Here is a 12434-nt window from a genome sequence, read left to right as displayed (position 1 = left end):
ACATCACCATGCACGGCCGTGCGGGGCAGACGTGGGTGGTGCAGAGGACGCAAGGCAGACACCCCCCAACACGTTCATGCGCATACATGTTTCCTGCAGGCTCCTTGGAAGGTGACTGCCTTCCCCTGGTGAACAGTGAGGTGTGGCAGGGTGTGGCTGGTGCAGGTATAGACCAGACTGTCCTAGCCAGGCCGGCTCTCCCTGACTAGTCTCATGTCCACGCATACTTTAAATTAGAGCCGCTAAAGACACGAACACACACCGTGACAGCTAAGCCACAGCCTGACCTGAGATTTGGGGATGCTGTGAGGTCTGCATGTGTGTCATTTAGTAATGACAGTGGTCCACAGCTGGGTCAAACCACCAAAGCTTTTAAGAGGTGTAATTCATGCTTTAGAGAGACAAAGTGGGGGGAGACGGGGAATCAGCTCCAAAATGTGTTAGGTAAGCTCCTACCTACTTCTTAAAAATCTTTGGAAAATGCTTAAGTATTTGTGATGAAGAAGATGTTAACGACCTGGGTCCCTGTGTTAGTAAATGCACTGGACAGTCAGGAGACAGCATTAAAAGAATTCCCATCTGCTGAAAAATGAAACTTACCTGATCCTCCTGGAGGAATCTCTCCACATCTTTGTATGCTTTTGTGTATTTATGCTTTATGATGAGTTCACACCACCGATGGCGAACCTTAAGGAAGGAGAGAAAATCCAGTAAGCAACAAGCTGGTGGGTTTCCTTAGCCCATCTTAATGACAGAATTTGTATTAGCAAAAGTTACACTCTCAAGAATATTAATGATACTTTGTTCCAAATCTCATTTTAATTTCTTCTGCAAAGAAAGGAACCATGTCCCTCACTGGAAGGCTGTCAATTTTAGGAGAGCAAAATACACGTTTTAGTTAGGTGTTTTGATGTTTTTAAGTGCAATTCTGCAAGACAAAACAGATAAATGCAAAACATAAGTGGGAAATGAAGTGCACATCCCAGCCAGGTGACTGCTCTGTCCTCCAGCGTGCAGCCAGTGAAGGTTCCCTTTAAAACCGCAACTGCTTAATTTCCTGCAATAACCAATCTGGTTCAATGCTGCTGACTGTTAACAATAAACACGGTAAATTCAGGAAGACACTGCTCTCCACATTCCCGAAAAGATGCACAGCTCACCTCTGCAGCATTTGGGGAGGGCGCCCGGGGACAGGAAGGAGAACAGGGCACTGTGCCGCAGGTCTGTGCAGCCTGCCGCCAATGAACAAGCTAAATGTGGGCGTCGTTCAGTCCAGATCCACTTGACTAAAGGTTTACCAGAACGCACTTGCCAGGAGCTCCAGCCCCTACAGACAATATGGGGGTCTAGTCCCAACACTAGCTAGCTCTGCTGATGCAGGCAGAGCCCCAGCCAGCTCTTGGCACTTCTGGCACATTCTTCAGCTGGAGTCTACCCGAATTTGGTTTTCAGAATCTAGTTGCAGGCCAATGCCTCAAAGCCCTCTCAATTATCCCCAGTGAGGAGTTCACCACTTTCTATTCCATTCCTGGCTCAACATCAGCCATACATGGAAGTGATTACAAGCACCTAACTTCCTTCCTTCCCTCTGTTTTTCGTTGTCTTTGAAAAAAGGAGACCCTGCATAGTAATCCATTTGTGGCAATGGGATAATGTAAGCAATTTCAACATTCTGACTGGGGCCCCTGTAAATTATATCATTACCCACTGCTGGCCGGATCTCTCCTTTAATCTACTATAAATAGATTTGTACACAAACAAGTAAGTATGAAGAAACAAATCTTCTGGGAAGAATCCTTCCCCTGGGCTACAATCCTCTCCAAGACTGGGTGTTAACTCCGGGGATCTGGTGGTGCTGCTTTTTGCTTGTGGGCAGCCGAGCCCTTTGAACTTCTAAGGACAGGATGCCAATGAATTTACATCTACAAAGGAATTTCAGAGGCGAATGGAAATGAGCTAATAGCCTCAGAGCATCACAAGAAATGGGAAGAGGTTGGACTGCACTGGTCTTGGCAATCTTTCCATCTTCCACAGAATGTTCTTTCCTATACAGCCAATAGAAATGAACAGACCATGAAGGGCAGCCCCTAAAACGGTCTCACAAAAAAGACAACTGAACAGAGCTCCAAGCCAGCTCGTCCCATTACACTAATCAGAAGCCACCAGAACCACCAGACCCCTGCTCCTACACTCTGGTTCGAGTACCACAGGCTGAGCCCTGGAGAGCACCTGACCAGCACACTTAGACGCCACCCCCCCCCCCCACCCCGTTTTCTCCCTATCACGGTAACCTAAACACCTCAGATACCGCTGGCCATATCTTGAGAGCTTGGTGAAAGTGGGGGCCAGCTCCCCAAGGTCAGGAGAAGGACCGGCAAGTCGGTGTGGCCTGGTGGGATGCCCCCTGGGGAAGAGCAATCCCCTCTCACACCTGCACACTGGAAGGCTTGCACCAGCTTTTGGTGGGGTGATGGAGAGCTCCGTTGGCTTTCCAAGTGCTCTGACCTGACCGCCTAGGTGTGTGTGACGTGCCCACACTGTACCTCTCTGCACTCTAACACCTGGGGAGGCTATATTTTTTAGATCTGATTTTGAAATGGAGGGTTCAGCCTCTTATTTCCTCTTCCCGTGCTCTCCTCTCCCAATCTACACAGACAGAGATAACAAGGCCTAAACAAGGGCCTATTTCCTGGTAAAGACAGACCCCCCAGGCTGGCGGAAGGTGGGGTGGTCCCACCACACTGGGTGAAGGTCCAGGAGCCCCAAGTGAAGGCTCCTTCACACCAACATGAAGTCAGTATTGCCACTTCTCTTACTGTTAAAAAGGGTCTATTGTCACGATTAATAAGAGATCTAGTCTTCTGACCCCTGAGGGCCAACATGGCATCCAGGAAGCACAGCCCAGGCTCCCCTCCCCTCTAAGAGCAGAAAAAACAACAAGCCTTTTCTTTACAAAAGAACTCAGTGCATCTCAGTATTTCAGTGACAGGATGTTTAAAAGACATCACAGACATGCTGTGTGAGGCTAAGGGCCTGACACATTTCTTGCTTGCGCACAGGGTTTTTACCTCTCTTCATATTTCGCTGACAAAGAAAACTCTCACTTTTTATCCCCTAAACTTGAGGACCCAATTCGCATGGCCACTTGCCACCACACGTAATGGGGGTCTTGCTGAAAAGCTGGCAGCAAAGTCACACCTATCTTAATTTTTCCTAGCAATTATTTCCATAGTGGGCACTGCCAGAATAGTCCTTCTCCAGATCACTGAGAAACTTGAACAGTCCTTGACAGAGGCTGTCACATACTCGTACTAAGTTCCTGCCCCCTCTGGAAATGGGGAAAGTGAGGTTCTCCATGCTGTGGAGCCAGAGCCAGAGAATTTCAAACAGGTCTCTGAGGAGAGAGCTGTCCATCCTGTACATTTGCTCTTATTTCTAATTAATTAGTTAATGGGGGTAGTGGTCACTTGGGACTTTTAACTTCCTCCATGAGATGAAAAATAAACATCGTGCATGTACATGACAGTGCGGGCCCAGCAGCCCTCCCACAGCACCTGTGGCTTCTCGACTCTGCTCATTTAGTTCCAATGTTGCAGGTGCACACACACGCCAACACTGACCAAATTACACTTCAAAGAGTCACGTTTTATTACACCGCAGTTATGCTGATAGAGATGAAAACTTTTAATGACCTTTTGAACTAGACTCAAATTCACATCACTCCCAGTCCTGCCCCATAGGAATCACCCGAAAACCCGGAGTCAGCCAACAGGTTAGCCCCGAACACCGTCAATGTGATCAGGCTGGATGGAGAAGTAGGGGTGAGGACCACGTGGGGAGGGAAGGAAAGGCCAAGAACCTGAAGAGAATGAGAAAAGGGACAGAGCTGCCCATGGCAGCAAAGAGGGGAGTCCCAGGGACCTTGAGTGCCCGTGCCCTCTCTCTGGCTGCCTGGGACCGAGTGTGTGTGGGAGGGTACCGGAGGCCTTGTTTCCAAGGACGTGTCCACCTCCCCACCGTTGCGTTTTCAGGATGGGTCCTGGCCCACCTCCCCAGCAGTGCCGGGACAAGCAGGCACACCCCACAATGGCCACGCAGGGGGTTCCCAGCACACACACGGAGCACTTAGCAGAGCATGTGGCACTGGACTGATGAAGGATATGGAAAAAGAGAACTTAGGTTGCTGGTTCTTCCAGGAAATGTCGCAATGAAGTTGTGGTAGACAGACATGCATATACGGTTGTGTGCCCACAAATACTTTGGTCCGATAAAAATTAGTCTGAAAATCTGCTTTCTAGAGTTCTGCTCAAAGGACACTCTGAACAGAAAAATGATGTGGATGTTTCAGTGCACAGGTGGGTTTTAAAACACATGCTAATCTGCACCAATGGAAATGGATTCCAGAATCCATTTCTGGGGGTTTCCAAAGCCCCCACAAACAATGATGAGTGCACAGACATCATTGTTCTCCCGAGAGTGCCAAACAACGTGACTGGTCCTTTGGGGTTGGGTCCAGATGGGCAGGTCTTAGAATCGGGAGTTGGGGGGGGGGGGGGGGACAATGAAGGGTAGGTGTGCAGAAGCAGATTCATCAGACCCACTTTTGGTGACAGAGAATGAAAACCCTCCAATAATCCACATAAGTGCTCCAGGATGGTGGATCCCTGAACCTCAGCAGGGACTTCTCCAAGAGGATGGGCTGTGTCTGTGACAACAGGCCTGAGCCTTGGGGGACGTGGTAGACATGTGGCCTAGGTGTCCAAACAGTCCCCTGCATGTGATGTGTATACATGTGGATATACATGCACATAGAAAGAAACATGGTTCTTTGCTTAATCCTTTCCCCTACTCAGGTATTTTGTTCTTCTTTATGCTATTTGGTACTCAATTGATTTCATGACCCACTGGGCCCTGAGTCACAGAGCCTGAGGCCCCAGGCTGGAGACCCAGGTAAGCCACTCAGCAGCTCCGTCAGCTTGGCCCTGCTCCCCGGGGTGGAGGGTGGGGGTGGGTGGGTTGTAAGTGTGCGTCTCCTCTGGGCTATTGTGAAAATGAGGTCACCCACTGTGAGTAGCGAAGAGTCCCATATACTGTCTGTCACTTTAGCTGGAGTGCCAGTTTCTGGCTTTTTCTACTTCAGAAGTTCTGTTACTTATTGAAATTATGAAATCTTGGGAGTATCATCTCCAAGGAAGTGTTTGTTAACTGGTGAAATGATAGAGCAAGGCGCCTGTGCTGAAGGTAGAGAGGGCAGCCTGGATGGTGTGTGAGGGAAGGCAGGTGTGTGAGAGGGCTGGGCTCTCTCAGGTGGGCTGGGGAGGGGATTCAGGAGTCTGAGATTCCCCCTGGGAGAAGCAGCTGGGGCACCACCAGGGAGCAGCCGAGAGGCCCAGGGAAGCTGGCTCTTCAGTCCTGCCGGAAGTACACCCAAGGGTCAGGCACCTGGGAGTTTCCCAAACCACCTGTGAAAACAAAACCCTTAGCTGTGCCCCAGCCCCCTGGCATTTCTGCCATTTCAAGAAAGTTATTACTACCCAAAGGGCTTGGCCAAGCTTAACTGCTTCTGGCCTGCTCCCCTGATTTCCAGCAGTGCCCAAAAATTGGCACCTGCCTCACAGGGTCATTTGTATTCCCAATCCATGTCTCAGACTCAAGGGGACAAGTCCCATGACCCAGTGGGGCCTCCCTGTGATATGACCATGACCTTTGTTAGGAAGTGCTAGTGCTCCCTCTCATGTAATTATTCTCTCCTGGAAACAGCAAAGAGAGATTGCTGGAGAAGAAGCCCACCCCCCACAACCCCAATCTCTTTTCAACGTGACAATTTTCATGCATCCAGAACCAGTTTTGTATCGAACTCTGAACAAGAGTTGGCAAATTTTTCCTGTCAAGGGCCAGAGGTGAGCGTTTCTTGGCTTTTCAAAGCCCATCTGCCATTGTACTGCCAAAGCAGCCTGGACAGTATGTAAATACATGGTGTGAGATCTGCTATCTTCAGATAAAGCTTCATTTACAAAAACAGGGTGGGCTGAGTTGGCATGGCTACATGCTACAGACTGGTCACCTGCTCTAGGACGGAAGGAAGCCCAAACCCCAGCCCCTGGAGTGAGGAAAGGTCTAAGTGTGCTGGTAAAATGTTCAACCTCCAAATCTACCTGCACCATGTCACAGAACACAGAGCTGGGAGGTCCCCGTGAGCTGGCTCAGGCCTGCTTCAGCCCGGTCCTGCCCGGAAATCTAGGATGTTCCTGAATGTGGGGCTTCTGAGTCCCATTTTGCCTGAGTTAAACTCCTTCTGAAATAGAGCGTCTCTTGAGCCGGTGGGCCCAGCAAAAACGCGGATGGTTAGGCATCACGCATGGGTGAGTGACAGGACACTGAGGAAATGAGGTCTTTAGGAAGAGTGACCCCCTCAACCAGCTCGCTCGTCTCCCCACACTGCCAGGGCTCCCCTCTGTGAATCACCACACACCCCAGATCCCATGCTTGCTAACGCTTCACAATTCCCAAGGCTCTTTTACAGCTTTTACCTAATTTTCTTTCTTTTCTTACTTCAATTTGAGTGTTTTCCATGAAGCTAATTTCAAAGAACAAAAAACTCTTCTATGGGAATGCTCCCTGATAGCCTGCTTACTATCTAACAGACTAATTTTCTGAAGTGATTTTTAAACTTTTCTTAAACGTAGTTTTTCTAACTTTTATTAAAAGTGTACTCTGGGGCACCTGGGTGACTCAGTTGAGGGTCTGACTGGATTTCAGCTCAGCTCATGATCTCACAGTTCTTGGGATTGAGCCCTGTGTCGGGCTCCGTGCTGACAGTAGGAGCCTGCTTGGGATTCTCGCTCTCTGCCCTCTCTGCGCCTCTTGCACGTGCATGTTCTTCTCTCTCCCTCTCTCAAAAAAAAAAAAAAAAAAAAAAAGGTGTACTCTGGAACCTCCTAAAGACCAGTTTGAGAAAAGAATTTAAGTGGTTCTTCAAGCAGTCTGAACCTCTGTGTCAGGTAGGAAACACCTTTAAATTAAACAGTAAACTCTGTGGGGCCTTGCAGGCAGAGTTTGAAAAACAGAGTCTCACAGAGGAGTTACTGTGCCTGAAAAATAAATGGAATCACACAGAATGAGCAGAGACTGCTGTATATGTAAGACAAGAGATTAGTTCCAGTAACTTGGCTAATACCTTAGACTTGGCTCTGATAGCCACTGTGTCACCAACACCATACATCAGTCAAGGTCAGAGAGAGAGTCAACCATGTTGCTTCTGTCGCTGTGGTTTGGGAGCCAGGGTTTGGTTTGATGCACGTCAACATCCAAGCCTGAGCAGGCACCTATGGCTCCTGTAGGAAGCTGCTTCCCTTGCTTTATCTTTAAATGTTTAAAAATTACAAACACATTAAGTTTGCACAAATGGAGAACCCAATGAACATGAAATTCTAGCCATTCAGCCAAATTCATTTCTGATCTTAACAGCAGCATTCAACATGGATAGATTATTTTGCATTTCTCCTTTTCCCTACCTGCCGCTGCTGGGTTTGCTCGCTGAGTGCAGCCTGCACACCATCACTTAAAAACAACGGCAGGGAATGCTCCCCTGCTAATGTAAAGTCTCAGTGTGTCCCAGAAAGTCCCAAAGTATGTTAAGAGACTATGGCTTTTTAACAAGCAGGCTGTGAGGGGCCAGCACACAGGAGGGGAGGGGACAAGGACTTCTGCTGTGACACTAGACGGCCCTGCTGTGGTCCCACTCTTCCCAGCACACCTGTTTGCTCTTTGGATCTTGTACATGTGCATCCCTGACCTTGCCTCTGTGGCCCAAGTTCATCAGCACTCCACCACCACTGGCCACGTGGTGTTGTGCCTCATGGAACAGGTTGCATCTCCTTGTTTGCCTGTGTATGCAGTGTACAAGCTCAGTGAGAGCAGGGGCCTGGGTGCCTTCAGGTCATCTAAAGATGACCTGAAGGCCTCATCTCAGTGCCTGGCACACAGTACACGCTTGATAAACGGTTCTGAATGAATGAATCACTATTAAAGACTCAAATGCTTCCCAGCGACTTTGGAATTATAAGGCGCAGTTGGAAGCTGTAAAACGCTGTGAAGAATACCACCCATCCTATTTATGACAGGAAGTACTCCCCTTTCTTCTCAGTCCTTTTGATTTCAAAACTGACTGTTAAAGGGGAAAAAGTCTGTCTGGGGAACATGATCTGGGAAGCCCATTAAACCTCATTTAGAGTTCCATTTTATATCTGTAAACAGAAAGACCAAGGCCCATGGCTTTTGGGAGTTAATAAGTCTAATACTGCAATAAATGAACCTGCTTTTTCCATTTGTGTCTGAAATTAGATTTAACTTTGCTTTAAAGTGGCTTTACGGCTGGTGACGGAGGCCTGCCCAGCAGCGCAACGGCAGGAAAGCCTCTGCAGTGACTCCGGGACAGACGGCATCTCCGACCAGCGTTCTGTTTGGGGCTGGGCACGCCTCGTCCGCTCTCCCTCACGAGGAAACATGGAAGATCCTTCAGCCGTGTGGCCCTCACATCAAGACCCCTAGCACTTCTCCTTTTCTCTTGAAGACCAGAAGTCTTTACGCGATTTTTTGAAACAAAAAGAAATGAAAAGTTTCTGCACTTGATGTCACGAAGCCAGGTGGGCAGATCCCTCTGCCCAGGGTAAAGGCAACACGGGAGGCCTCAGAGGCTCTCAGCAATTTCTCGGGACTCCTACCAACCATCCGTCACACTCTGGTTATGTAAAACCGGTCATAACTGGTTACAGCCAAATACAACTCATGCTGAGGCAACTTGCAAAACAGAGATCCTTCAGACGGCTGTGGGGACCCCCACACTGGACACGTCCACAGAGAGTGACAAGGAGGATAAATGTATGACAGACATCAAGGATTATAAAGGAGGCAGCCCTATTCAGAGTTCTCTCGGGCAAGTTCTAACCCTTCTTGCTTCTCCTGTGGATATACTATTTACCTTAATGAGCAAATTATTATATTATTTATATAACATATAAATAATAAACATACACATAAATAATATATAAATAAATATTTTATATTTATGTATTATAAATTATATTATTTCTCAGAGCTGTTATTAAAAACAACTCAAGAGCCCAACTGGGGAAGGCTGTTTCAGCAAAGGGCACTACTATGGGGTCTCTTTTTAAAAAAAATTTTTTTTACATTTATTTGTTTTTGAGAAACAGAGTGAGACAAAGCGTGAGTGGGGGAGGGGCAAAGAGAGAAGAAGACACAGAATCCAAAGCAAGGCTCCAGGCTCTGAGCAAGCAGTCAGCACAGAGCCTGATGTGGGGCTCAAACCCACCAACTGTGAGATCATGACCTGAGCCGAAGTCAGAAGCTCAACTGACTGAGCCACCCAGGTGCCCCCAGGGTCTCTTCTTGAGGGAACTACCTGGTGTCCTGACAGCAGGGCTGGGGCAGGGCCGGCTCTGGCCTACTGCTTCCCGGATGGCAGGCTCCGCCTGTGCTCAGCACGGTGGGCTGCTTCTCCCTACAGAGGGGTGAGACGGTTGGTCTACCGAACATGGGTCCACGTGGTTCAAGGCTGCAGTGCAGCAACATGCAGACAAAGTAGCTTAGAAGAACCAGTTACAATGCCACCCCATAAGGTTTAGCTGATCTTTAAATTTCACACACACACACACACACACACACACACACACACACACACACACAACACATGCCATCATTTGCATATAAACGAGGACTCTTAAATTTTTAAACAATTTAAATCCAATATCATCTTCTTTGCCATCAGGTACGGGCACAAACATTCGCACGTGAGAGGCACACGCTGCCAGGAAACTGTGTGGGGTCCACAGAACACTGCCCCCTGCCTGCAGCAGCTGTCCTGGGGAAGACTCCCTGCACACACACCCCCAGGAGAGGCTGTGTTCTGTGTGTGGTGCATAGGTACTGACAGCTCAAAGGCTACTAACCCAACCTCAACTCCTGATGTTCCATGGAACTAGAGAGCAAGGAAAGTGTCCAGGCAAGGCACTGGAGGGAAGAAAAGCGATCTGGAAAGTGGCAAAAGTGAGTCCTCTATTTTAGGGCACTTATGGGACACTTTATGTGTGAACATGGCTCATTTTATAGTTGTGGGGGAAAAAAAGGGCAGTGTTCACAGACAATACAGTGCTTTTTTGGTGTGTATTTCAGCACAGAAATACAAAAATATGTAAACTACTGGAGGTATAAAGAGCCCAGAAGAACGAACAAAACCCCCCAGTGATTTCACTCATGAGCCCTTTAAAGACAAAATCGACATGAGCTGTAGCTGGGTTTTGGGCTCTACCAAAAGAGCATTAGGGCAATGTTATCTGTAACCCCAGAAAATGTGTTCATCTCTGCATCTTGCTGAGAAAATCTGTACAGATTGGGGGTGGAGAGGTATATAGCAAGATTAGATGATGCCCCTTAAAGTTTCCATACCACAAGACCTGCTGCTGAGCACCAAATGGCCAAAAACAAAGAACAGGAAGAGACCAGGAACGTTTCTAATCAAGTCTGGCTGAGCCTATGGCTAACCACCCCTCTATTAAATGTTCCTTTCCTTTTTGTTGTATTTACAGATAAATTATAAATAGTATGAACTGATGTTAAGTGTTTATTTAAATGGTCCTTAGAAGAAAAACTGAGACTATGCCATTAAGTGGCTCACTTTTTCCTTTATCTTCATCATTTAATACATATTTCAGCAGCCCCAACATACTGTAACAATTCAAGGTAAACAAAACACAATCCCTGCCTTCAGAAACAAAAAGGAATATTCATCTAAAAAATAAAAGTCTTTTAACTCTGTCACTTTAGATCACTTTTTGAAAAGTTCCTTTATCACACTATAGCAGGGGAAACTAGTCATTGCAAGATTTCCCCAGGAAAATTCTAGAGGCACTGAACTGAATAATCAAGAAAACTCCAAGAAAGAAAGACCTAGAGAGATCTTCCTGACTTGGAAGGAAATATTCTAAAACATTGTTTCATAAACCAAATACAACAAAGAAAAAAATATAACTAAAGAATTATATAAGAGCTCTGTTCTTTCCCACATCATAAAAGGCACAAAGTTTAAAGACAGGTATATATCTAAAGCAACTAAAGAAAATTACCCTGATCTCTTTTTTCAACTTGTACCCCACCCAGCTCTGAAAACTAGAAAAGGAAATATGATGCTGTGTCAAAGGGGCAGCTGAGTGCCCCCCACAAGCACGGTCTTGGCTTTTTAAAAAGTGGGTATTATTTCACACTATTTATAGCTCACATCCTAAAGTTTGGGTTCATTAGCAGTTGACCTCTTGATTTGCAACCTGAGCTTAACCACATCAAGGGGCCACCAAGCCAGACCCCTTGTCCCTGCAAAAAAACTGTGACAAAAAGCCCAATGCTGGATATGGCAGATGCCAACCTGCCTTTCTGGAAGCTCCCGCCCCATATCTTACCCTGGTAAACCATCTCACTAATTATTACCACACCATTCTCACTCTCCATAATGGTCTCTTCTTTCACGTTTAATCCCAAAACTGCCTCGTGGGGCTCTGGGCCAGGATGGTGCCTCTTGACAATGCTGGTTGAAGACCTGGAGATGTCCTGGGGTACGTGTACAGCAGAGCAGCCTCTGGGAGGGAGGGAGGGAGGGAGGGAGGGAGGGAGGGAGGGAGGGAGGGAGGGAAAGAAGGGTGTCACTGCAGGCGTGTCTGGGGCATGCTGAGCCCCGGCACTGGTCCTGCCCAGTGTCCCTGCACCATGCAGCTCTCACATGGCACCAGGACTACGGGGCCAGATGTCAGCAAGGCCACAGCATCTGCCTTCGTGCTGCTTAGATTGTGCGTGGAGCCAGAGCAGAAGGAGGCATGGAGTTCAGTGGACTGCATTTTAACAAATGCAACCGACAGAGCAGCCTGAGGCGGCAACAAGACCTAAGTGATCACATCTAATCTCTCCTCTAAACTGTTCTGTGTGGAAAACAAAATAGGAGTGCTTTATTTATTTTGTAGCTGGAATACTGTGGGAAAGCAAGCAGCCTAGGAAAGGGGTACTGGGAGCTCTGCATGACAGGGAACAGACCGGAACACCCTGCAGAAGAAGATGGTAACCTTGAATGGAAGGAATGTTAGCATTAAAAGGAATGGGCAGAGTCACAACTATGGATCAATTTCAGAATTCAGAGATATAACACCTTACACTAAAGTTTTATTCTCTGCCCTTTTATAACATGTCAAGGTCTCCGAACCATGAAATTCTCTCAATTCATAGAAACTATGTTTTGGGCCTAAACGAAATCAGAAATGGGCACCAGAGCTGTCAGACCCTTGCATTCCTGGAATTATCCTGTCTACCTCTGGACTACAAAGAGAGCCTGTCGTGTTTTCTGTTCAAGCAAATGAAAAATTCTCTTAGTA

At 47.4% G+C, this 12434-nt stretch overlaps 1 protein-coding gene across 10 annotated transcripts in view; it reads right to left on the bottom strand.

Annotated features, from left to right (window-relative positions):
• AOPEP (aminopeptidase O (putative)) overlaps positions 1–12434 on the bottom strand; it is a 344323-nt gene that overhangs the window by 5053 nt on the left and 326836 nt on the right. For 4 of the 10 annotated variants that reach the window (XM_086685158.1, XM_086685154.1, XM_086685156.1 and 1 more), the window contains one exon: positions 601–687. In XM_086685158.1, the coding sequence (XP_086541284.1) occupies positions 601–687 (87 nt within the window). The other 6 variants (XR_015243504.1, XR_015243503.1, XR_015243506.1 and 3 more) reach the window with 6 other exon arrangements.

The sequence above is a fragment of the Puma concolor genome, chromosome D4 (assembly GCF_028749965.1).
Source record: "Puma concolor isolate L17-30 chromosome D4, mPumCon1.1.hap2, whole genome shotgun sequence".
Lineage (NCBI taxonomy): Eukaryota > Metazoa > Chordata > Mammalia > Carnivora > Felidae > Puma > Puma concolor.
This window is presented reverse-complemented; position numbering and strand designations above follow the sequence as displayed.